The 23,594-nt window shown below is 44.3% G+C and overlaps 11 protein-coding genes across 11 annotated transcripts; 6 read left to right on the top strand and 5 right to left on the bottom strand.

Moving 5' to 3' along the window:
• Positions 1–503: 503 nt before the first annotated feature.
• SS1G_03591 (hypothetical protein) lies at positions 504–8,709 on the top strand (the record flags this gene model as incomplete). Its single annotated transcript, XM_001595452.1, has 12 exons — positions 504–695; positions 744–888; positions 1,078–1,202; positions 1,254–1,617; positions 1,669–1,895; positions 1,954–2,557; positions 2,609–2,768; positions 2,820–3,463; positions 3,734–4,763; positions 4,968–7,422; positions 7,849–8,133; positions 8,293–8,709. 12 exons carry the CDS (start codon positions 504–506, stop codon positions 8,707–8,709), a joined length of 6,648 nt encoding a protein of 2,215 aa, XP_001595502.1.
• Positions 8,710–8,970: 261 nt separating this feature from the next.
• Positions 8,971–11,401, bottom strand: SS1G_03590 (hypothetical protein; the record flags this gene model as incomplete). The annotated part of the gene is made up of 2 exons (XM_001595451.1): positions 8,971–11,106; positions 11,216–11,401. 2 exons carry the CDS (start codon positions 11,399–11,401, stop codon positions 8,971–8,973), a joined length of 2,322 nt encoding a protein of 773 aa, XP_001595501.1.
• Positions 11,402–11,791: 390 nt separating this feature from the next.
• On the top strand, positions 11,792–12,159 carry SS1G_03589 (hypothetical protein; the record flags this gene model as incomplete). The annotated part of the gene is made up of 2 exons (XM_001595450.1): positions 11,792–11,825; positions 11,936–12,159. The coding sequence occupies 2 exons, from the start codon at positions 11,792–11,794 to the stop codon at positions 12,157–12,159; spliced, it is 258 nt and encodes an 85-aa protein (XP_001595500.1).
• A 404-nt stretch (positions 12,160–12,563) lies between these two features.
• On the bottom strand, positions 12,564–14,093 carry SS1G_03588 (hypothetical protein; the record flags this gene model as incomplete). The annotated part of the gene is made up of 2 exons (XM_001595449.1): positions 12,564–13,424; positions 13,521–14,093. The coding sequence occupies 2 exons, from the start codon at positions 14,091–14,093 to the stop codon at positions 12,564–12,566; spliced, it is 1,434 nt and encodes a 477-aa protein (XP_001595499.1).
• A 776-nt stretch (positions 14,094–14,869) lies between these two features.
• SS1G_03587 (hypothetical protein) lies at positions 14,870–17,041 on the bottom strand (the record flags this gene model as incomplete). The annotated part of the gene is made up of 4 exons (XM_001595448.1): positions 14,870–15,046; positions 15,126–16,446; positions 16,495–16,662; positions 16,713–17,041. The coding sequence occupies 4 exons, from the start codon at positions 17,039–17,041 to the stop codon at positions 14,870–14,872; spliced, it is 1,995 nt and encodes a 664-aa protein (XP_001595498.1).
• Positions 17,042–17,606: 565 nt separating this feature from the next.
• On the top strand, positions 17,607–18,779 carry SS1G_03586 (hypothetical protein; the record flags this gene model as incomplete). The annotated part of the gene is made up of 2 exons (XM_001595447.1): positions 17,607–18,357; positions 18,406–18,779. The coding sequence occupies 2 exons, from the start codon at positions 17,607–17,609 to the stop codon at positions 18,777–18,779; spliced, it is 1,125 nt and encodes a 374-aa protein (XP_001595497.1).
• A 233-nt stretch (positions 18,780–19,012) lies between these two features.
• SS1G_03585 (predicted protein) lies at positions 19,013–19,298 on the bottom strand (the record flags this gene model as incomplete). The annotated part of the gene is made up of 2 exons (XM_001595446.1): positions 19,013–19,193; positions 19,255–19,298. 2 exons carry the CDS (start codon positions 19,296–19,298, stop codon positions 19,013–19,015), a joined length of 225 nt encoding a protein of 74 aa, XP_001595496.1.
• A 586-nt stretch (positions 19,299–19,884) lies between these two features.
• Positions 19,885–20,625, top strand: SS1G_03584 (hypothetical protein; the record flags this gene model as incomplete). The annotated part of the gene is made up of 2 exons (XM_001595445.1): positions 19,885–20,111; positions 20,175–20,625. The coding sequence occupies 2 exons, from the start codon at positions 19,885–19,887 to the stop codon at positions 20,623–20,625; spliced, it is 678 nt and encodes a 225-aa protein (XP_001595495.1).
• A 769-nt stretch (positions 20,626–21,394) lies between these two features.
• Positions 21,395–21,775, bottom strand: SS1G_03583 (hypothetical protein; the record flags this gene model as incomplete). Its single annotated transcript, XM_001595444.1, has 2 exons — positions 21,395–21,709; positions 21,773–21,775. 2 exons carry the CDS (start codon positions 21,773–21,775, stop codon positions 21,395–21,397), a joined length of 318 nt encoding a protein of 105 aa, XP_001595494.1.
• Positions 21,776–22,154: 379 nt separating this feature from the next.
• On the top strand, positions 22,155–22,496 carry SS1G_03582 (40S ribosomal protein S29; the record flags this gene model as incomplete). The annotated part of the gene is made up of 3 exons (XM_001595443.1): positions 22,155–22,216; positions 22,295–22,394; positions 22,488–22,496. 3 exons carry the CDS (start codon positions 22,155–22,157, stop codon positions 22,494–22,496), a joined length of 171 nt encoding a protein of 56 aa, XP_001595493.1.
• A 135-nt stretch (positions 22,497–22,631) lies between these two features.
• On the top strand, positions 22,632–22,856 carry SS1G_03581 (hypothetical protein; the record flags this gene model as incomplete). Its single annotated transcript, XM_001595442.1, has 1 exon — positions 22,632–22,856. The coding sequence occupies one exon, from the start codon at positions 22,632–22,634 to the stop codon at positions 22,854–22,856; it is 225 nt and encodes a 74-aa protein (XP_001595492.1).
• Between the last annotated feature and the right edge of the window lie 738 nt (positions 22,857–23,594).

The following is a 23,594-nucleotide window of genomic DNA, read 5'->3' as shown; positions in this document are numbered from 1 at the left end:
AATTGCAATGGAGCTGAAGAAGTTTCACATCCTCGTCTGGATATCTATCTGACGGTCAAGTTGTACCATGGCAATCTATCTAGATCTACCAGGCTGGTTATGTAGTGTCTGGGGGTTATTTAGATCTATATCAGTAAAGATGACTGCTATTCCAAAATATGTAGCTTACAACGCTTTGAAATAACTTTCATCATTCGATTATTTTGATGAATATTTGAAAAGCACAACTTTTATAGACTGAAAATCATCGCCAACACTACACTCACTCTTAACTTTTAACACTTCAAACCCAAACTTACCACATCCACTCTAACCATCTTGTCTCTCAGTGCCAAATCCACCCTTTTCTCTCTTCCGTCGACTCCTTTATCTTCCCCTGATGAACCCAATCTCCTTTTGGCGACATACATACATTTCAATTCCAGTGGATCATAAATTTAAAAGGGAACTTCAAACTCCCAAGCCCATTATAATTCTTGGAGCTAGCAGAAGCCACTCCAAAAATGGGTGAATCCTCCACAAAAATAGAACCATTGGCCATTGTTGGTTTATCATTCAAGTTTCCTCAAGGAATGGAAACTGCCAATTCCCTCTGGAAAGGACTAGCTTCCAGTCGATCAGCCTGGTCATCATTCCCTGAGAGTCGGTTAAACTTCGACGGCGTCTACGATCCAGATACAGGAAGATTGAACAGCGTAAGTAAGCTCTCACTTTGCAGCAGAAATAGTTACTGAGACGTGCAGTTTCCTCTCAAAGGTGCCCATTTTTTGAATGGGGATATAAGTGCATTTGATGCTCCATTCTTCACAATCGGGCCAAGCGAAGCGGCGGAGATAGATCCGCAATCACGTATATTGCTCGAGGTAACATATCGAGCACTAGAGAATGGTATGTTCAATGTCAACCATGAGACCAAAATTGACCATGATTTAGCGGGAATATCGATTGAGAGCGTCTCCAATACAAACACATCGGTATACACGGGGAGCTTTGGAGATGACTACAAATCATTCTCTACCAAAGACCCTCAATTTGGTGGCCAGTATTCGGCAAGTTCTGTGTCGGCTAATATGCTAGCTAATCGTATCAGCTGGTACTTTAATTTGCGTGGTGAATCCATCAATATGGATACCGCTTGCTCAAGTACTCTTGTTGCATTCCACACAGCATGTGAGAGGCTACGTAGCAGAGAATCTAACATGGTATGCCAAATTTAACCGCGGGAATCAATAATAGTCTAATTGTGGTAATAGGCAATTGTGGCTGGTTCAAATCTGTTCTTAAGTCCAGACATGGCCATGTCACTGAACAATCAAAATTTCCTGTCGCCAGATGGAAGATGCTGGAGCTTTGATGAAAAGGCGAATGGCTATGGCCGTGGTGAAGGATTTGGGGTGCTTGTAGTGAAGCGGTTAAGCGATGCGCTTGAGAACAACGATCCCATACGAGCTGCTGTTCTTGCTACGGGAACAAACCAAGACGGACGAACACCAGGTATTGTTCAACCAAGCAGAAGTGCTCAGGCGCAGCTCATCCGAGATGTTTATCGCAAAGCTGGCTTAGATATGAGCCAGACGCGATATGTCGAGGCACATGGAACTGGAACGTCGGTTGGAGGTGCGTATGAATAAACCGCAATGAAACGAGAAATACTAATGGAAACAATAGATCCCATCGAAGCAGGAGCCATTGCCGACGCATTTAGCCACACTCTCTCTGCTGACTCCCCATTGTTTATAGGAAGTATCAAGTCAAATATAGGTCACCTGGAAGGTACCAGTGGCATAGCTGGACTCGTTAAGAGCGTTCTAATACTTGAACGTAGAATGATTCCAGGAATTGCAGGACTCGAACACGTCAACCATTCTATCGTGGCCGAGCATCCTCACTTAAAGGTACTTTCCCTCCTTGCGACATTCGTGATGGAATATAGACTTATTCTATGATGTTTAGTTTCCAAAAGATCTCACATCATGGCCTTCAGACAGCTTATGCCGTCTTTCTATCAACTCCTTTGGATTTGGAGGCACAAATGCCCACGTCATAATGGAGGATGCAGCTGGCTACCTTGACAATCGAGAAAAAGCCATCAATCGCACACAAGTAAACGGAACAAACCATGCGAATCATGACCAACGACCCATGACTAACGGTTTCCATCACTTGGAGACTCGAAGGATATTGGTGTTCTCTGCTCAAGACGAAAATGGTATCAAGCGGCTTGAGTCAGCATACAACGATCACTGGTCCCAAATGAACAAGGATGAGCTTAGTGATTCATACATGAGTAGACTGAGCTACACCCTGGGTAACCGACGAAGCGCTCTATTATGGAGATCATTTGCGACAGTCAACTCTAAGAATGACCTGATAACAGGGATAAAGTTTTCACGTGCAGTACGTGCACTTCCTCGAGCTCGGCTTGCATTCTGCTTCACGGGGCAAGGTGCTCAATGGTATGCAATGGGTAGAGATATCCAGGCTCCTATTTTTAAGCAAAGTCTTAGAGAATTATCTGAGCTTCTCACAGATATGGGATGTTTGTGGTCGCTCCAAGGTATGTTTGCCGAGCATTTGTCTTGTTTACACTAGCTCATCCCTATCCCAGCCGAGCTTTCACGGGATAAAGAAACTTCCAGAATCAACAGACCAGAATTCAGTCAGCCAATTTGTACTGCAATACAGATTGCTTTGATTGATCTCTTAGAGGGCCTCGATATTAAACCTTCCGTGGCATTTGGACATTCATCCGGCGAGATTGCCACTGCGTAAGTTATTCCCCCTTTAAGAGCATCACCACAAGCTTAAAAAAACCTTAGATATTGTGTTGGCGCTCTAGATAAGCGTTCAGCTATGAGTGTTGCTTATTACAGAGGATTGCTATCATCGAAAGTGGCTGAAGACAAAATGATTCAAGGCGGAATGCTTTCAGCTGGCTTGTCTGCCAAAGAAGTTTTACCATACCTGGCTCGCGTTGAAGCAAAATTTGGATACTCTGGTGTTGTCGTAGGATGCATCAACAGCCCTAATAACGTTACAATTACAGGTGATATCGAACAAATAAACTACCTCAATGAGCTTCTAGAAAAAGAGAGCATCTTCTCCCGGAAATTATTGGTTGATGTCGCATATCACTCTCATCATATGAATGCTATAGCTGCGGCATATTCGGAGAAATTGGGTAATTTGTCTTCACGGAATTCTGCGAAACTTATTCCCATGGTCTCATCTGTTACCGGCGAGGTGGTCAGCAGTGATAAACTGCGTCAACCAGGCTACTGGGTAGAAAATATGGTCTCTCCAGTGAGATTCCTCGACGCTATTTCTTGTGCTCCATCATTACGCGTATCCGAAGATGGGTCAATTTCGTACAATGATTCAAAGGACTTTTTCGATGATGTCCTGGAGATTGGACCCCATTCAGCGTTACAAGGACCTATAAAAGATTTCCTTAAGCTATATGGTAAGACTTCAGCTGTAGGATACTACTCCATCCTAATACGCAATGTCAATTCAAACTCTTCGATGTTTGAAGCTTTTGGGAATCTCTATTGTCGTGGCCACAGGATGAGCATCCAGGCTTTGAACGAGCAGAGCTCCAGTGGACCCCGGATATTTACTCCGCTAACAGACTTACCGGAATATCCTTTTGATCACTCCAGATCTTACTGGCGTGAATCTCGTCTTAGCAGAGGTCACAGATTTCGCAAAATTCCTCGGAATGACTTCTTAGGAACGCCAGTACCAGATTGGAATCCCCAGGAAGCGAAATGGAGACGTCGGATTAAGCTTTCGGAAGACCCTTGGATTGAAGACCACAAAATCGCCAATGCGTGCATTCTTCCTGCATCTGCTATGCTGGTCATGGCCATAGAGGCAGCAAAAATAATGGCAAAATTAAGGTCCAACAAAGCCATTTCAGGATTTATTGTCCAAAATGTCGTCGTATCCCGAGCTCTTACCATTCCTTCCGACCCAGATGGGACCGAAATAGAGTTTTACCTCCGGCCATGCGGCCTTGCCTCTGACCGAGAGATAACATGGTCCAATTTCCGTATTTACATTCCTGAAAACGACAACTGGGTCGAGGTATGTCGAGGCCAAGTCCGAGCAACTCATTTCGAAGTCGGGGATGAGGTCGACAACGGGCTCGAAGATTCTTTAAGCGATGAATATCATAGAGCGGAACTCTGGCGTATTCGCGGATCCAGCTGCCAAAAAGTAGATATGGAACGCTTCTACCCAACACTAAGAGAGAACGGAATCGACTTCGGAACTGCTCATCAAACAATCAAGAATGGTTCGTACGGTCAAAACATGGAATGTGTTGGTGACATCGCGCTCGATAGTTGGGTGTCTAAAAAAAGGGAATTCCAACAAATGGACTTCACTATTCATCCGACTTCACTTGACGGACTCTTCCAGTTAGGTCTCTTGGCTTTGGTAGGAGAAACGTCGAAAATAAATCCGAGTGTAATAGTTGGGCTGCGCAAATTATGGGTTTCCGAAGGAAAAATAAACGTTGCTGGATCCTCCATTATGCCTACGTATGCAAAATCTGCTATGAATGGTGCCACGGGAACACTAATAAACACAGTAGCGTTTGAAAATCAAGCACTCAATCCTGTCATTATCCTTGATGGTCTCGAAGGCAAATTCTTGGAGCAAACGAAAAAGTCGACGGAAAAACAAAATTACCATCTCTCCTGGAATTTTGATTATAGGCCGGACATTGAGCTACTTTCTAAAGAAGAACTCATTCAGTATGTTTCCACGTCCTATGATACTCAGCCTGCTCCTTTCCAACTGGATCACGATGTCAAGCTGTTGCTATATCTCTGTATTCTGAGAACTTTAGATCGGCTGACAGACTCTGAAATCGCTGAGCTGAAGCCGCACCACCATAAATTCTTCGAATGGATGCAATACGAACGGAACAAGCTCAATAATTCAAAGATGCGTAACAGCGCAGTGAATGTCAAGGAATACCTTAACGACGATATGTTTTATGAAAAGCTGTTGAGCCGCCTAGAGCATAGTAATGCGAGAGGAAAGCTTTATGCTGTGCTCTCGAAGAATCTTCGCAATATTCTGATGGGAAAAGTTGATGCTCTTGAACTCATGTTCAAGGAACCATTGGTGAAGGACTATTATAGGGAGTTGTACAAGTCTACTAATGGTCTATCCAAAACCCTTGCTTATCTCGACATTCTCACTCACAAGCATCCAAATATGAACATATTGGAGATTGGTGCAGGTACTGGGGGGATGACGAATTACCTGCTGGATGTTCTTGCACAAAATGGTGCTCGTGATCCTCGTGTCGGCACGCCTCGTTTTTCGCACTACACATACACAGATATCTCGGCCGGTTTTTTCGAAGGTGCAGCTCCGTTGTTCCAGAACTTTTCAGACATGGTAACCTTCAAAGTATTAGATATAGAGAAAGACCCTGCGCATCAAGGATTCGAGGCAGGGGGTTACGATTGCATTATTGCGGACAACGTTCTTCATGCAACTCGGGATCTTGATGTCACGATAAAAAATGTTAGAAAGTTGCTGAAACCAGGAGGAAAACTTATGCTTTTCGAGTTAACTGTTCCTGAGGTTGTTCGAACGAATTTTGCTTTTGGTTTGTTACCTGGGTGGTGGCGGTTTAACGACAAGTATCGTAGTTTCAGTGCTGGCATCTCAGATAGCGTATGGGATAGAGTGTTGAAAAGTTCGGGGTTTTCCGGTATTGATTTTAATTTCAAAGACTATGAAGAGGATGAATGTCATGAGCATAGCGCACTAGTCTCTACAGCTCGTGGGGACACCTTGAGTATATCTCCGTTCCTCCTAACGGTGGTTGTTCTCGATCCTCAATCTGATTTGCAGAGAAAGATCTACGAACTGCTGCGTCATACATTACAATCCGCAGGGACCGAAAACATACTCTCCATGACACTCAAGGAGGCCGCTACTTTTCACGGTAACAGTGCGTTTGGCATAGTACTTCTAGAACTCGATAGACCTTTGCTTCAAGAAATGACCGAACCCAATTTCAAAGACGTCAAAGCAATGTTCCTGGCCTTTGAGAACATTCTCTGGGCTTGCAAAGGAGGGGGAGAAAGACCTGACTTGCCAGAATACGCACTTGTTCAAGGGGCTTTCCGCGCACTGCGAATGGAAAATATTAGACTCAAGTTTATATCTCTCTCATTTGAGGCTACCTCAACGAATCCTACACACCTCGCAAATAAGGTCTTTGAGGTTTACCAAAAAGTATCCACAACCGCTGTCAAGGATTGCGAACAAGAATACGTAGAACGAAACGGTATGATCTGTATTGATCGAATCATTGATGCAGATTACATGAATCAGAAGCTTTCTGAAACCGCGGAAGACAAACCACGCAGCGACTGTGAGTTTTGCAGTGCACCTCCGGTAGCTCTCAGCATCAAAACTCCTGGACTCTTAGACACTCTCGAGTTCGTTGAGGATAGTGCTGCCAGAACGAATCTAGCAAGTGATGAGATCGAAATCGAAGTTGAAGCTAGTGGTGTCAATTTCAGAGACTGCCTTATCGCATTAGGCCGTATACCTAGCATGAGCTTCGGTTTCGAGTGTTCTGGTACCATCCACCGCATCGGCTCCCATGCGACTAAATTGAAATTGGGCGATAGAGTATGCGCAAGCACACTTGGGACTTACCAGACCTATGCTCGCTGCAACGCGAGTAATGTTATTCCTATCCCCAGCTATATGAGCTTCATAGACGCTGCTGCGCTTCCTGTAGTCTTCACTACGGCGTACTATGCAATTGTACATGTAGCTCAACTGAGGAAGGGGGAGTCGATTTTGATACACTCTGCAGCAGGTGGAACAGGGCAAGCTGCTATTCAAATAGCGAAACTTTTAGGCGCCGAAATTTTCGTGACCGTGGGATCAAAGTCTAAAAAGGATTTACTTATTAGCCTGTATCAAATACCCGAAGATCATATTTTTTATAGTCGCAACGCTTTTTTTGTGAAGGGTATTCAAAGAATGACTGGTGATCACGGCGGTGTTGACGTTGTTTTAAATTCACTCAGCGGTGATCTTCTTGTCGATACATGGCAATGCATTGCACCGTTCGGGCGATTCCTTGAAATCGGCAAGAAAGACATCTTGGCAAATGGCAATCTACCTATGCTTCCATTTTCTCGAAATGCTTCTTTCCATGCCATTGATCTGAACGAGGCTCGAAAATATCGACCTGGTCTTCTCTTGGATCTTAAAAATAGTATAACCACTTTACTTTTCGATGACAAAATCCGTCCACCACAACCTGTCCATGTCTATGGGATTAGTGAGGTTGAGAAAGCCTTCAGATATTTACAGAGTGGGAAGAACTCCGGTAAGACAGTCATTGAGTTTAGAGGACCGGATATCATCAAGGTAAGTTTAAGCGTAATCGATTGCAACACAGCTTTTTGACAAGAGTAGGCTTCACTCAAAAGAACATTTTCGTGGACCTTTCCGGAAAATGCAACCTATGTGATCGCGGGAGGACTTGGTGGCATCGGGCGAAGTACGGCACAATGGATGGCTGACCGTGGGGCTAAGAATCTGGTCTTGCTCTCGCGATCAGGTCCTACTTCAGAAGAGGCATCGCAGTGCATCTCAAGTTTACAGGCACAAGGCGTACGAGTAGAGACACCATTATGCGATATTTCCGATTTCAAATCTCTAGAGTCAGTGCTAAAATCTCTTGATAAAAAAATGCCACCTATAAAGGGTTGCATCCAATCAGCCATGGTGCTAAGGGTCAGTCTTCATTTTGTGTTCCTTTGCTTGCTACATTAGATGCTAACAGAATTTTAGAGTAGTGTCTTCGAGAATATGACCTATGAGGACTGGGTAGGAGCAAACAAATGCAAGGTTTCTGGAACCTGGAACCTGCATACTCTGCTCCCAAAAGGATTAGACCACTTTATCGTATACTCCTCTATTTCTGGTGCCATTGGTGGGACGGCGTCAGTCAATTACAGTGCCGCCTGTGCCTACCAAGATGCATTAGTACATTACCGCAACAAGGTTGGCGAGAAAGCTACCACATTCAATCTAGGCGTCATGGTAGACGATGGCGTCTTGAGAGATAACACCGCGGTAAGAACAGCATTGCTTGGTACTGGATACCTGGTTGGTATCAAACAAGAGGAAATGTTTGCGTTACTTGAACATCACTGTGATCCGTCCTTAGACGTACCGAAAACTCCATTGAGATCTCAGATTATTGTTGGCATTGACACCCCCTCGTCGATAAAGGCAAGGAGGGCCGAGGTGCCCGCCATGATGACACGACCAATGTTCAGAGGAACATGGAGTATCAACGAACAAGGGAAGACAGGTGCCAAAGAAGATGTAGCTACTGACGTGACCAGCCAACTACATGGCGTAGCTTCAGAGACGGAAGCGGCCAACATTATTGCCAATGCACTAATGCAGAGGTTAAGCAATGCCCTGGCTGTCCCTATGAAGAACTTAGATTCCTCTCGACCTATGCATATTTACGGGGTCGATTCTTTAATCGCTGTTGAGTTGAGAAATTGGTTTAACCAGAAGCTTGACGCCGATATCGCAGTGTTCGAGATATTAGGAGAGGTGACATTTCGGGACATCGGGTTCTTGGTTGCTGGTAAAAGTAAACTAGTAGAGGCGATTTTGAAGAAGGTTGTAAAGTAAGAGTGATTCCTGTTTATGGCGAGGACCATTGGAGGCAGATATTAAGAATTTGGAGAAGCGACTTTCATGAATGTTTGGATCCTGAATTTTGACAATGTCCTCTGTTCTGTATTCATCCGTCGCTCTATTACATTATTATACTACTCGATACACAAGTAGAATTTCGTGATCGCGTACAAGCTCGCTATTATGTGTTCCTAAACGACGATATCCATTTTCCTTCTTTCTCTCCCCCATCCTGTAGGAGAAAAGAAACTCAACTTAATCCCGCCTCGATTCTCTCCTACTCTCTTTACTTCTATCCCTTTTCCTCTCTCGATCCCTGTCTCTGTCGCGATCTTTATCCTTATCCCCCCGATCCCTATCCCTCTCCTTCCTATCTCGACTCCTACTCCTTTCCCTCTTCCGATCCCTATCTCTATCCCTACTTCTACTTCGGTCTCTCCTCCTGTCCCGATCCCTGCTTCGACTCCTATACCTTCTAGCATGTCCATCTCTATCCCTATCCCTCCTGTCATCAGGTGAGCGACTCCTCCTTCTCGCCCTTTCATCATCCCTAGGTCTCTTCTCCTTTTCCCTATCTCTACTCCTCTCCCTCTTTCTCGGTGAACTCCTTTCTGCTGCACTTTCCCTTCGTCCAGTTGCACCCGGTACATAACGATCGATATTAATCGGACTAGTGCTCCTCTCGATTCGACTACTTCGTCTCGCGGTGGGTGATCTACTTCTCACGCGAGATTCTCTTCTGTGACTTTCCCTATCCCTTGAAGTTTCTCGTTTTCTAGTCGAAACAGGACTGCTCATTCTGACATCATCTTTCGCTCTAGGTGTAGAAGCAACAGCCTCTTCCTTCCTCGCCGATGGATTAGGTAACAGTGGTTGATTTTTTCGTTCCTCGTTCCACTTTCGAGCTTCCTCTGCTCTGGCTTGTGCCGCAGCAACTTTGAAAGATTCTGCATCGAGGTTTGAAGTGCTTGTTCTGGTTACACTGCTTTCTGTACGTCTCGTATCACGGTCTCGGTCACCCAATCGGTCACGACTTCGCGATCTGTAACTTCTTCGTCGGTCACGAGACCTGGATCGAAGACGATCTCTATCCCTTCTATCATCGCGGTCTCTACTTGACCTACGTCTTCGATAATCACTTCGATCCCGATCTCGACTATCTCTTCTATCTCGATCGCGATCCCGATCTCTGCTATCCCGTCGTTTTCTATCATCCCGATCTCGACTTCCACGACGTGAGCGTTCGTCTTTGTCTTTGCGGTCATCATGATTTGCCCCTGTAGTCTTGGTTTCTTCCCTAACCTTATTGGCATCCTTAACCACCTCAGGAGTTTGAATTCCTTGACTACCTCCTTTGTCGTGACTGGACTCCTTCGCCTTTTCTACCGCTGATTTTCCATCAGCGCCTTGAGGTGTTTTCGAACCGGATTCTTCCTTGAGCTTAGCAACTGCAGTCTTCTTAAGTTCGGTTGTCTTCGACGCAGTATCCCGAGATATTGGTTTAATGGCCGATGCAGGCATTGCCTTTCGAGGGGGTGGTGCTAAGGTCTCATCAATCTCCAACTCCAATTGATGTCTAGACCTTTGAGCAACCTTCTTGCCTTCCTTCAAAAGATCATTAAGAGCCTCTTGTTCGAGTCGTTCAATTTCTTCCTTGGATAACTCTGGCTTCGAGGCTGGCGTTCGGAGACCGGCAGAATCCCTGCGTCTGTCGTCATCATATCTTCTTCTTCGGTCATCTCTATCCCTATCCCTATCCCTATCCCTATCCCGACCCCTATCTCTATCTCTATCGCGGTCGCGATCTCTTTCTCTGTCCCGTTCCCTGTCCCTGTCCCTGTCCCTAGCGCGATCTCTCTCCCTCCTTTCTCTTCTCTCCTTATCCTCCTTTTCCCGCTCTCTCTCCCTTTCTTCTTCCGCCTCCAACTCCGCCTTCTTTCTAGCCTCCCTCTTCCTCTCCTGATCGGCCTCAATTCTCTTTTCCTCCTCTCTCCTCTTCAGTTTTTCCTGTTTTCTCTTCTCGTCCGCGATCGCCTTCTCCTTCTCTTTTAACTCTTCCCTAACTTTCTCCCTCGCCGCTCTCTTACTCGCAGCCTCCTCAGCATACTGCTCATCTGTTTTGCCTCCTTTCAAAAACTCCCTTTCCGCCGCTTCTTCCCCAATATCACTTTTGCGAATCGTGCGAACCCCTTCCTCGATCTCTGGAATATATGCTTGAATTAATTTGTCGATTGTCGCCTCCGCAGATTGATAGATACCCGCACGATCTACAGCTCCCTCAATAAGTAACGTAGCCTTACTGCGCTCTAATCTGAGTAATTGCCCAGGGTCCTTCTCTAATTGCTCCTCCGCAACACTCAATAAAGAACTCGTGAACTTATCCTCAAAATCCTGTATGACCACTCAATCAGCATCCTAACAATCATTCAAAGGAGTCAACGCCTATTCCCAGCAGCCTAGTGGCGCAAATAGAACTTATAAATGGTTTCGTAGTACATACACCTTTCTCCAACTCCTGCCAAATCTTGGTCCTCAATTCATCATAAGTACCCTTTTTCTTATATGTATGAGCCAATCCTTCAATGGCGGCTCTTGTCGCAGATGCAAGTGGTAATTCTGAGGTCTTTACTTTCTTTCGCGGTGGAGGCCCAGAATGTCCACCATCTTTTTTGTATGCAGATGCCATCGTCGCCATTCTCTGTTCGTGGTGCCGATTAAATTTATTAAGGTATCTTCGACCGCTACTTCATATTGGAAAATTAAAAGTATCAAGAATTTTCACGACATTGAAAAAGAGATGAACAAACAAAGATCGAAACCAGGTACTCAAAGTAACTTGTCCGCGGTGGAATTCAATAAACGCGATCACGTGTTACCACCGACCAATCGCGCTAGTGCCAGCTACAAGTGACCTTCAACCACCACCATACAAGTGTATCCTGGAGCGGAAGCCGTAATTGTCACTACACCACCCCTCACACGCATTTGTAGGTCGTTAATTCCGACTGCGAAGCGTCCGCCAAAGTCATATCTACAACTTTTTACTTAAAAACTCACCTCACATCACAAATAAAACATGGTTCATAAAGTTCTCTTCTGGACCGGCTTCGGTATCTTCCCTTCTTCCCTTCTTCCCTTCTTCCCTTTCGCCCTCATCTCACAAGCCATTTCCCCCGCATATTCCTTTCTTGCTGTCGATTTCACTAACAAGCATCCCTAGGCCTGGCTGTCCGTGCATGGCAACTCGGTCTCGAAATGCGACCATTCTTCAACCGACAATCCCTCTGGGTCTACCCCGTTTTCGGTGGTGTCGGCGCTTCATTTGGATATTGGATGCAGGGAGTTGAAAATCGACAACAGTCTATTCTTGGGGCAAGACGGACAGCTATTTTGGAGAAGAGGGCGAGGAGGAAGGAAAGAGAGGGTGCTGCTGAAGAGTCGTAGGGTATCCATTCGAAGCATGATGTGGATTTTGAAACGAGACGAATATAGGGTTACGAATTGGAATGGATGGGCAGCGGAGAATAAGAAATCGAGGTCGGGTGTGAGAATTGTACAAAGCTTTGCGGGCAATTATTCAATGAGAAAGGAATCACTCATATACATTCAAGATGTAAGATGCACATCGGGGTTGAAGCTCTCAGTCTGGCTCATGAAATTTATGCCAAATTGAAGTAAGGAAGCTTGAACATTGCCTTTCATTCTATCCAGCGATTACTCTATCATACATCAGGTGCAAATCTTGATATCGTCATATCATCAAAATCCCTTTTTGAACGCCTTCCAGCACCTGCTCTATGAAATCATGCTTCTCATGATACTTTTCAAATTTCCAATATTTTAACGTACTATTGAGCTTCGTTTACTAGTCTATGAAGCACTGGGACTGATGTAGTTGGTATACTTCCTGATTCCGTAACAATCATCTGGATGTACTCAGCAGGTGTGACATCGTACATTGGATTGCAAAGTTGGAGTTTCTTAACATCCATCCAATTCTCCAATGGTCCTCCGGCAATCACGAGCTCATTTGCTGGCGCAATCTCATTAAGGACAATTGAATCCAAAGCTACTCTGTCAGTGAACTTGATGGTCTCGCAAAGAACAATCACCGGCTTATCAGCGTTGGAAGCTTCCATGGCGACCAAAGCTGTGCCTATCCTTGAGTATAATCGTCCGTTGTTCGTCATCGCGTGAGCACCTAGTAGAACTTTTGTCACATCTTGAATGTTGTGACTTAATCCATGAATCAGGCAGTACTTGACTTCGATGCCTAGACTGACGAGTGCTGATGCCAAGTGCTTCCCCTCATGTAAAGGTCTAGAATCAACCACAATGACTCTAAATTTCTTACCCATTTCGTGAGCTCTCACTAGCGCTTTTTGCACCAGGCTACTTTTGGCGTAAGTCAATATAACGTCACCATCTCTAATCTTCTCCGCAGTAGTATCGGCGATAACTTTATCAGCAAAAGTAATCCTCTCGCGCATGAAGACATCGATGGCATCGCAAACGTTCTCTTTTGCGTCAGTTTCTGACAGGTCTGGGTCGGTTTTTGATATCTCCAGTTTAAGGTGGCGAATAGCGTTACCCATAGATACCGAAAGGGGCCGACAAGAAGCTAAGTATTCAATCTGAGGAGAAAGAACATGTGGTATGAAATGACGTGTGAGACTTGCCCCAACAGGGGTTTTATAGGATTCGACAACCTAGAAGACAAGTAAGAAAGTGATAATAGATACGTATCTCCAGTAAATTGATAGACATGAAAATTACAGAACAAAGATCCTGAAGCATAAACTTACCCTTTTGAATGCTTGCAGCGTTGCCACGAGTCTTGCGCAACTACCACATATTATGTAATTGCTCATTTGCAGCCCAAGGGCAAGCACTGCAGGATGAACATCTTTGCCTGCCTCAGCAATTGAAGTTGTTCGAGGTTTGTATAAATGCCTAAATAGTTCGACTGTCTTATCTTCAACCTTTGGCACTTCTATAACCGGAGCAGATTTTGTCGGCCCTCCTCTCACTGGTAAGTTTCGTACTTCTGCACCTTTCTTGGGTTGAGCTTTTCCTCCTTTCACGGGTTCATTTTTCTGCCCTGCTGCTGCGGGCGCAGGAGTTACATTTTCGCTTCCTGCCTTATTTTGTACTGCTGCAGCTCTACGTGCGGCTTTCTCTTCCTTTGCCTTCTTTTTCAATTCGGCGGCCGACAGCTTTCCTCCATCGGGAGTGGGTGTCGCAGCTTCCCTTACATTTCCTGCTTTCGTACTCGAAGATTTGGCTGGTATAGAAGAAGGCGCAGATTCCGTACTTCCTGCCTTTGACTTCACGACATTTGCGGGGCTTGTAGCCACTGCTGGTTCTTCGGCAGACATCGGTGGTTTGGATATAAAAAGCAATTAAGCTTATGAACCAAACGCTAGAACCAAGACCAACTCGAAACGACGCCGTGATCAAGTCTCAAATCTACCAGTTTTAGGATCTGTCGCGATGATATTTTGTGTGTCTGGCGTATGGTGGGGGTTTGAAGGTTGTCGCAATAGATTCGAAAATGAGTCACTTGCTCGTCAGTTTTAACAGCCCATCAATTTGAAGAGAATAAGAAGTGAAGAATTGTATGTCGAATATGAGTTGAACGTCTCGGCTGAAAATGTGTATGAACCTTTCGAATAGAAATTGTTCGTCGTTTTGTTTGGATGTGAAAATGTGTGTCAATTCATTGATAATTTGATATGCTTCATACCAGGCTGAAGAATTATACCGTAAAGATATTAGCGCCATGTTATCCCTGCAACACAATTGTGGGAGCAAAGCTAAACGCGGGGCAATGAAACTCTCGGCCTCGCGAAAATCACATCTCAGCTCCAAAACTAAGGGGTTTTATATTTTATGGCTAGATTAGAACTTTTCAAGTGGCTCAATGGCAACGTTGGGTTATTTATTTGTAATCCCTACATAGACAGGAGGGTGAAAATCATCCATGAGAAAAAAGCCATTGGAGTAGACATTGTTTTCAATCGATGTTTTCACCGATAGATGAGAAGTCCCTAACAGCTTTAGAATGATGAACTTTATAATTGAAACAAGAAATTAATGCTAACTCAGCCTTTAATATCTATCGTTGATAATATATAACTGGAACAAATCTATATCATATCCGCACAATATCTACACGAGCTCGCTCAAATAACTTATGACCAATCATAGTTCCTTGTGTCCTTTCTTGCTCCGTCATCGACGCTGGGTATACCGTCAATTTTGCATATGTGCCAGCTGCTTTTCTCTTCGATAAGTATCCTGGGTTGATCACTAACACACTTTCTACGACCTAAACATCTCAGGTATCAGCAATTTGATTTTAAGACAAATACCAACGACCATTATAAATATCCAGAAATATCACATACCTTAGCGAAGGGTGGTAGTGAACTTGGTACCACCAACATATCCGGCCTCACATTGATCATCTCACCCAGTTTCAAAAAACTCGTATCGAGCATCGCTCCCACAGGTATACCGTCCTCCGTTCCAGTTTTCGGTAACTGAGATCTTTGAACCGGTGGAAATAACGGAAAGAAATGTCGTTGCTCGATTAGATACTTAGGTAAACGTGCAAGCAAAGTAGAATCCTGTGGTTTTCCACCGACTATTTCCTCATGTCGAAGTTCATAGAGGATGTCTTGAGAGGAGATACCCATCACTATCTCGTTGAGGGCGATAGTCATAGGGTTACCAACGACCCGGACAGCTTTAGGAAGACCAAAGTCTTTCCGGGGAAAGGGCTCCTGGGGCCAGGCGGCATGTCTGTCGATGGCATCCTTGACTGAAGGAATGAGGAGGATAGTTATACTGGGGTGACTGGAAGTGAGTTGGGTGAAGGCTGGGGTGATGAGAAGTTTGAAGATAGCGGTCATGGTAGCGGAATCCGGGTTCGCCAGAACTTCCTCGGGTAGATCGAAGTCTCCGCTTGCAATTAATGGATGATCTATATCAAGAAATGGCCCAGTGAGAACTAGTACGTCGGCGTAGTTATCCGCTGCTTGGCTACAAATGGCATGTAGAGGTTCGAAGTCCAGATTATCATCTGCTGTGAAGGGTCCACTCCCTATGATAATATTAAGTGGTGCTGGATCAGAATCATCATCCATTGCATCTGAACCTCCTCGGAGTCTTCGAACATGGTCATCGAGACTGGCAGGCGTCGATGCAGCAACACCGAGTAAGGGAGGTTCGAGAATTTCGCTTACGGTGAAATCCTCGCCGGAAGCATTTATCCCCTTTAAAGCAACTATCTGCCCGGGAAAGAATTGAAATCCTCTCATCTTGTCAATTTTAAGTGGTATTCGCAATCCTGCACCCATTCTTCGTGAGGTCTCGAGTACAATTGAAGAGGGATTAAGCTTTCCCTCAGCAGAGTCGCATGCAATCCTCCCGACAGCTACTATCTCATTTGTACTTTGACTTGCTGCACTGCCAAAATCTGAATCTTCTAGCTTATGATGTGCCTGTATGAGAAGCATAAATTCATCTATCCGGTCATCCAATATTTCTGAAGCTTCCGATGATTTCATAGCCATTGTCTTGTAAGATAACTTCTTCATGTCCGAATTTGCCGTAAGTTTAGTTCTTGATTCCGGATAAGGAGCGATTGGAGGCTCTGGGATTTCGAGGTGGCCATTCAGAACTTCAACGGTTTGGCCAGCATGCGGTCGGTCGTTGAATGAAGTGCTGCAGCCTGTCAGTATCTGCCGAATTTAACCGGTAATGACAACATACGGAGCATGCGTAGCGCCAGTACCAGTATCGTTCAGGTTGCTTGATGTCCTAAAGTCCGGGGGACTACTAGCGGGTTCTGCTTTCACCCTCGATATGGAAGGCGTCTCGAATTTACGTTTCGGTCGTGAACTCATCCCACTTCGAGGAGTATTTGGCGTGATATCTAACCTAGGATGCCATGAGAAGATATCAATATCAGATGTTCAAGACGGCCTTACATTCCAAAAACATCATTATTACTTCCAACATTTCGAGGTGCAGCCCCCGTTCGTTTATTTGATGTATAAGCCTTAGTTTTTCGATTTTCCTTCTCGAGTCCGTCTTGTACATTTTGCTTGAGAGCTCTAACAGTATCGATATCCAATTTCATATCATCTTGTCCCATTTTAATACTGTATGATTCCCACTTGTAGAAAAGTTCTTGTGGTGGTATTGAGTGCAGTCGCATAATTGATTGCAACTCTGCGAGCACATCTTGCTCAATAGGGCCACCTGAAGCAGTTGCGGAGGAGAACAAGTCATTGAGCTCATTATCGATTTCGTCCATGGTGAGGTTGTTGTGTATAAGAATCGTTGATACTCTATAATTAAGTTTAATCAATTTTGATCTTTTTAGAAAGATTTAGGGAGACGCGTTTTGACGCGCTCCGACGCGCTCCTGCAACATAATTTAAATTGATTTCACAACTTCGCGCCACACAAAACCCAGCCACACTCTACAAATAAATTCATGGCAACAAACCCCTTTTCCAGAAGCTAATTTGTTGGATGATTGAGAGCTTCATGAATTTTACATTTTGATATATTCACTCATCGCATGCTATATCCCATTGGTAGATTACTCACAACATGCAGGGACAATCAGTTGAGAAGAGGTACCAACCCAAAATATTCGCCAATCGAAGACCTAAATAAGGCTGAACTAGCACCACATTTTTAGATTGAGAAAGTCGGTGACACAAGTCGTTTTACCATCTTTTTCCCTAGACGTCTTTTTGGTTTTGTGCTTTTTATCTTCGAGAGTCAATCAAAAGTTGAGTCTGAGGTACATTATTTTGCAATCAGGTATTCAGATACTTAGCTATTCACACTCAATCACAGCATAGTTCAATATGTCCTCCGAGCCAGTAACGGAGAAGCCAATCGAAGTCGCAGGCATCGAGAAGGACATGGCCGCTGTTAATTTGGGAAGCGTCACCAACGGAACGACATCTCCAAAGTCAATTGAGGAGAATGGACCAAGCCCACTGAGACCGCCGTTCCTAAATCCTCTCGAGACTTCGAAACCTCCCCCCCCACCAGAACTGACGGAAGAACAACAAAAGAAATACGATGCGCTCTTAGAAACTGTCAAGTCGTGGACCGACATTCCAGCCAAGGATTCTAAAGGTGGCCCTCTCACGGATGAGGAACGGTTATGGCTGACCAGAGAATGTTTGTGCCGTTACTTGCGAGCAACAAAATGGTCTGCTACGGAAGCTCCAAAACGACTTTTAGGGACTTTGACTTGGAAACGGGAGTATGGTGTGAGCGGTCTTACGGGCGATGATCTTTCAATTGAAAATGAAACCGGCAAACAATTCATCTTGGGTTATGACAACGAAGGTCGACCATGTCATTATTTGAACCCTGGAAGACAAAATACCGAACCTAACCCCAAGCAAGTACAGCATTTAGTATTCATGCTTGAGCGATGTATTGATTTAATGATACCGGGTCAATTTACGCTCGCATTGTTAATCAACTTCAAGGCCAGTAAGAGCAGATCGAACACAGCACCTGGCATTGGGCAAGCTAGGGAAGTCTTGAACATCCTTCAGACTCACTATCCCGAACGACTTGGAAGGGCCTTGATTATCAACAGTAAGTCTCCTACGATGACGAACGTATTCCTCACTAACTTCTTTTAAGTTCCCTGGATGGTTAACGGCTTTTTCAAACTCATCACTCCATTCATCGATCCCCTGACTAAAGAAAAGCTGAAGTTTAATGATGATATGAAGCAACATGTACCTCCTCAGCAACTCTGGGCCGAGTTTAATGGAGAACTTGCATTTGAATATGATCATGCAACCTATTGGCCGGCGTTAATTCAGATGTGTCAGGAGCGACAAAAGAGTGTGTATGAACGCTGGGTCCAAGCGGGAAAGCATATCGGAGAAAGTGAGGTTTATTTGAAGGGTGCAAATGTTCCTAGCATTGGCGGTGCTGCAGCTGAAGAGTCGTCATCAAATGGCCATGCTGTCGAGCCAAAGACAGTCGAAGCATCATCTACAAGTGCCTAGATCTTAATATCTGCACCCGTTTCTCACTATCTTCTTTGCCATAATTTTAACAAACTTAAACTTTTATTGATCCATAGACATTTTAAAGTAGAGTCTTTAATCAATTTCAATTGACAATTTCTAGATTCTACACTTCAGACTTCAAAATCCAAATTTTGCATAACTATGACTTTGAAGAGATGGGAGTCCGCTCGAAATGGGGCGGAAAATATGGATCTCAGATCATTCTCCATTCATTCAAGGATAAGACTGAGAGGTTCGGTCTCATCAATTTCTAAGTTATGGTCTCTTTCGCCGACAATATCAAGTAATGCACGAATATGTTGACACGATGCTATAGCAGGATTTTGATACCGCTTATGCTCGCGGTTCAGGGCGATCTTTTGATCACCCAATGCGGTTTTCACCACAGCACTGCATAAACAATCAGTAAGTGGTCATGACTGATAGTTCTTTTGGAAAAAGACAGTTAAACCCCGAATATGTACAATGTGGTGTGACGCGAATTGATTGGTTCATGTTGTCCTTTGAAAACGGTGGAGCTTTCAATGCCTCTAGAAGCTGATACGATCCCTTTTCCCCTTGAGAATTTGCCCTAGAGATAACACCATTATGTACTCAAGTTCGACTCTGTGAGAAAACCATTGAAGGAAATCTTGGTCTGTTGTTTATAAATTGTACAAAGATGACGTGTGAGCTTGCTTGTTTGCTGTTTGAACGGAGCGGAAATCGGTGCCAGTCTTACGAGTTTCCAAAAGCAAAACCCATAATATTAAAATATCAGGAGTGAAAAGTCCAAAACAATTTTACAGATGATCTGCCTCAATTAGGTTAGAATAGACTACGCATTAATCAATAGGAGTAGATATGGTTCTACATTTGACAACTGTGTATAAGGAGCCACGACTTTGCCGAATGTAAATGATGATGATATCGATTGAACCCCCTCGCTTGACATCGACCTCACTCTCAATTTCCACAGCCTTGCGACAAACACTACCAAAACATACATCCGACTTCATACAACTCTCAAATCTGCAAAACACTTGTAATACCTTGAGAGTTACACTATCCAAGTACACGCGACCAATAATTAAAAAATAAAATGTCCTCTCAGCCGGTAAAACCGCCGTTGGCTGGCCAATCTTCTCATCCTCAACGAGGCTCCCAGTCAGGGCTACGATATCCTTCGACCGGCAAAACGATATATCATAGACCATTGAATCGTAGTAAAACACAGGAGTTAAGCCAGGCTAGCTTTGCATATCTATTCGGGGAGATGGTTAGTTATGCGCAAAGACGGGTTACTGGTATTCAAGATCTTGAGAAGCGGTAAGATTATACATGGCCGGTACCCTAGAATCCTATATATCAGATTCTAAAATGAAACTACAGACTGAATGTCCAAGGTCACCCGATCGGCCTCAAACTCCTCGATCTTCTTATATACCGCGAACCTCCACGTACCCAAACACGCCCTCTAAACATCATCGCCCTTCTCCAATTCATAACCACTGTTCTCTGGCGTCATCTCTTTTCCCGACCAGCAGATGCCCTCGAGAAATCTTCAAATCCAGATACTCCAGAAGAATACATGATATCGGACAATGAACCTCTGGTGAATCAATATATTAGTGTCCCTAAAGAGATGAACCAGTTGAACTGTGCGGCGTTCGTTGCGGGTATTATCGAGGGTGTTTGTGACGGAGCGGGGTTCCCAGCTAGGGTGACGGCGCATAGTGTGGGAAGGGGTGAGGAGGGAGAACTGTGGCCTGGAAAGACTGTGTTCTTGGTTAAGTTTCAGGAGGAAGTGGTGGAAAGAGAGGCATTTTTGGCCAAGAGTTAGAAGGGAGGGAGGTACCATTTGAGCTTTCCATTCCCACTGGTTTCCATGATCATATGTTGGGGCGCAAAGGGGCATCATTCGCATGGAGTTTATGGTTGAATTAGGTCTTTCGTCTGTCCCGCAGTCGTTTTATTCGACTAGATACGATATCGAAGTGAACATATGGCCGTCACTATTTCCGTAACTTTTCTACGTTAAACGATTCTCTCCGAGTCTAGACTCGTTGAGGTATTGTGTCACAGGGCTTGCTCTCCTACCTTTAGGACTCAAAATGCTGATGGTATCTGGCAAGGTGCTTGTAGAGATATATTCACCGAAGGATTCCACACCAAACCTCCATAGAATACTTTAGAAAGGCTCTTAGGTCGAAACAGGGACGTACAGCCACTGACTAGCTTGGGGAAAATAGAGTCGAAGACCCGTTCAGAGCGTCTCGATTTCATGATCCTCGCCCATATCTTTGTAAGTAGGTTCGAATGAATCCGAGTCATTAGCGACTCAAGTCCTTCGATACTTCTTTATAAAAGATAAAAATTGAATTGTATCGCACTGCTTTCTCTGAGCTATTCATGCTTCCCGCAACATGATGATATCCTTGGTGTTAAAACATAAATGTGCCTGTAACACCATAAATCCGGTCTTTCTTAGCCAGTGACATTTAACTCCCGACTCCGGAATCCCTCAATTAGTTGTTGCATGCCAAACTCCTCCATCATAAGTTCCCAATATACTATACACTCTTCAACTCCAGACTCATCTACGTAACTTTTCACCTCGGAAGACTTCTAATACCCTTATAGCTTCCTCCTTCATTCCCATTTTTTCCACCGGGACCTTTCTTCATCAGTTCCGCCAATCCCAAATCTTTCCAAGCTGGTTCTTTTGTCTTTTGAGTTGCCCGCTGAATACCAAATGCCGCATGTTGATCGGGGACCACATCGTCTTCATCTTCTGGATTTATAGGTTGATTGTGAGGTGGTACGTAAATGTCATCGTCGGGAAGTTTATCTTTGCAGAAGTCCTCGAAAAGATCTGCTGTGCGAGAAAGGGTGAAATGTACATAAGTGTGATTTGAATCTTTAGACTGTATCATTATTAGTAATAGTAGTATCATGGATGGAATGAGTGAATTCCTAGAGTTTATTACCATCTTTGACTTTTGTGAAGTGAATTTCAGAAGAGCAAACGGAGATTTGGTTGTTGATATTATTTGTTTACTCTTTCTTCGCTGCAGCAATACTGCGTTACTCGATGATAAGAAAACAAGGCTGTAAAATGAGGCTGGGATTTCATCTGCAAGGCTACTACAAAGTCTGAAAGCCTTTCATGCGGATTTTCGTTATTCCGCTCGCATGAAATCTTGCCTCAATTCTCAGGCTTTTATAAAAAACTCCATTTGTGGGAAACTTCGCTTAGATTTCAATAAGCCCTTCCAGTTAATCTGAACATTACGAACTCCACGACAACGATTCTCGCAAACTTCAAGAACTCACCACCGCCGACAACAGTCTTCGCCAAAATCAGACAACATGTCTCACGAATCAGTTTGGATGTCCAGACCCCGTACCTACGGAAAGGGAGCCCGCGGATGGTATGTGGAGAATCGATTTCACTACGATTCTATCAAGGATCTCAATTGAAGAATTTCGTTTCTAATAATTATTTACAGCCGCGTTTGCACACACAAGGCCGGTTTGATCCGCAAATACGGTCTCAACATCTGCAGACAATGCTTCAGAGAGAAGGCATCTGATATTGGATTCGTCAAGGTACGCTCACACAATCTAGGCGCCATCTCACTTCACCACGCACATCCTACGATCGTCAAAATGGAATGGAATAACCACTAACAAATTTTACAGCACCGTTAAATTTACCACATCTCGGCAATTACCTCATCGAAAACGGAACGATATGATCGCGATGGGTTTGTGGAGGGAAATAAATTAACATGGCAATGGAGTTCTGGGCTTTTGCACGAAAAAGGGTTACGAACGAGGACATTTATGGTCACACTTTGGAGGACACTTTCAAATGAATGGAGGAACGCTTATGGACACTTGTGTGCTGAGGCATACTCTGTGATGGATTGTCCTCGAGGTCATTACACCTTTTCAACTGCATTGATCTGGAACGAAGGTGGTTCTTTTCCCTTAGGGTCAATTGGACTCATGTTCATCTGGCTTCGACTAGGAAGTAGCTTTTTCGGAATATCAGGTCGCTTTTCTTGAGTTACCATGATTACTCGAAATATACCATTTGAATGACTGAGTGATTATGTCAAAAATACTGGGAAGTTCGAGCGAGGATGGTTAAGTTGGAAGGTCAAGTGGCCTTCTATTGGGCCCAAAATCGAAGAAGACGACTCAATAGGGTATACATGCACTGCCCAATTCTAGTCTGTGTGTTCAAATCCTCTTTCATTCCTCTCGTGACACCCAGGTCTAACAAAACATTTCGCCATTTTCATGGTTTTGGATCCACATCAACTCACAGATTATGTATAGTAATCCGCTTGAAGAACTTAGGTAGGCAGGACTCATCCTAAGCATAACATGAACTTCGGAATATGAGATGTCATGTAAGCCTCGAGTGAGCAATTGCTCGAATAAAAACGAGTCCCTTCCCTCCTGCAAGAAAGCTTTGAATAAAATGTGTTATCTTTTTAGTTGAAGGGTGGTCTATACACGAACGGTGTTCCTCTATAGAATACAATGGTACTTTTTGACTGTCAATTCCCCATAGAGTCAAAAAATAGTAGTCGCGTTCTATCCACAGGTACTGCAAAATATAGCCATGATGTCCTTCCCCCCTTGTTAAAAGTAAAGTGCCAGATGCGGAATTAGAATCAAGCGACAGATATAAACTGCCCGTAGAACAAAACTCAGCGGTCACGTTTCAACCTTACTGCAAATCCGTCACAAATCCTCCACCTCCAATACTTACTCTGCCGAGATAGGTATTTGATA

The sequence above is a fragment of the Sclerotinia sclerotiorum genome, genomic scaffold, assembly GCF_000146945.2.
Source record: "Sclerotinia sclerotiorum 1980 UF-70 scaffold_4 genomic scaffold, whole genome shotgun sequence".
Lineage (NCBI taxonomy): Eukaryota > Fungi > Ascomycota > Leotiomycetes > Helotiales > Sclerotiniaceae > Sclerotinia > Sclerotinia sclerotiorum.
Note: the sequence above shows the minus strand (reverse complement) of the source record. Positions and strands in the feature narration are given on the sequence as shown.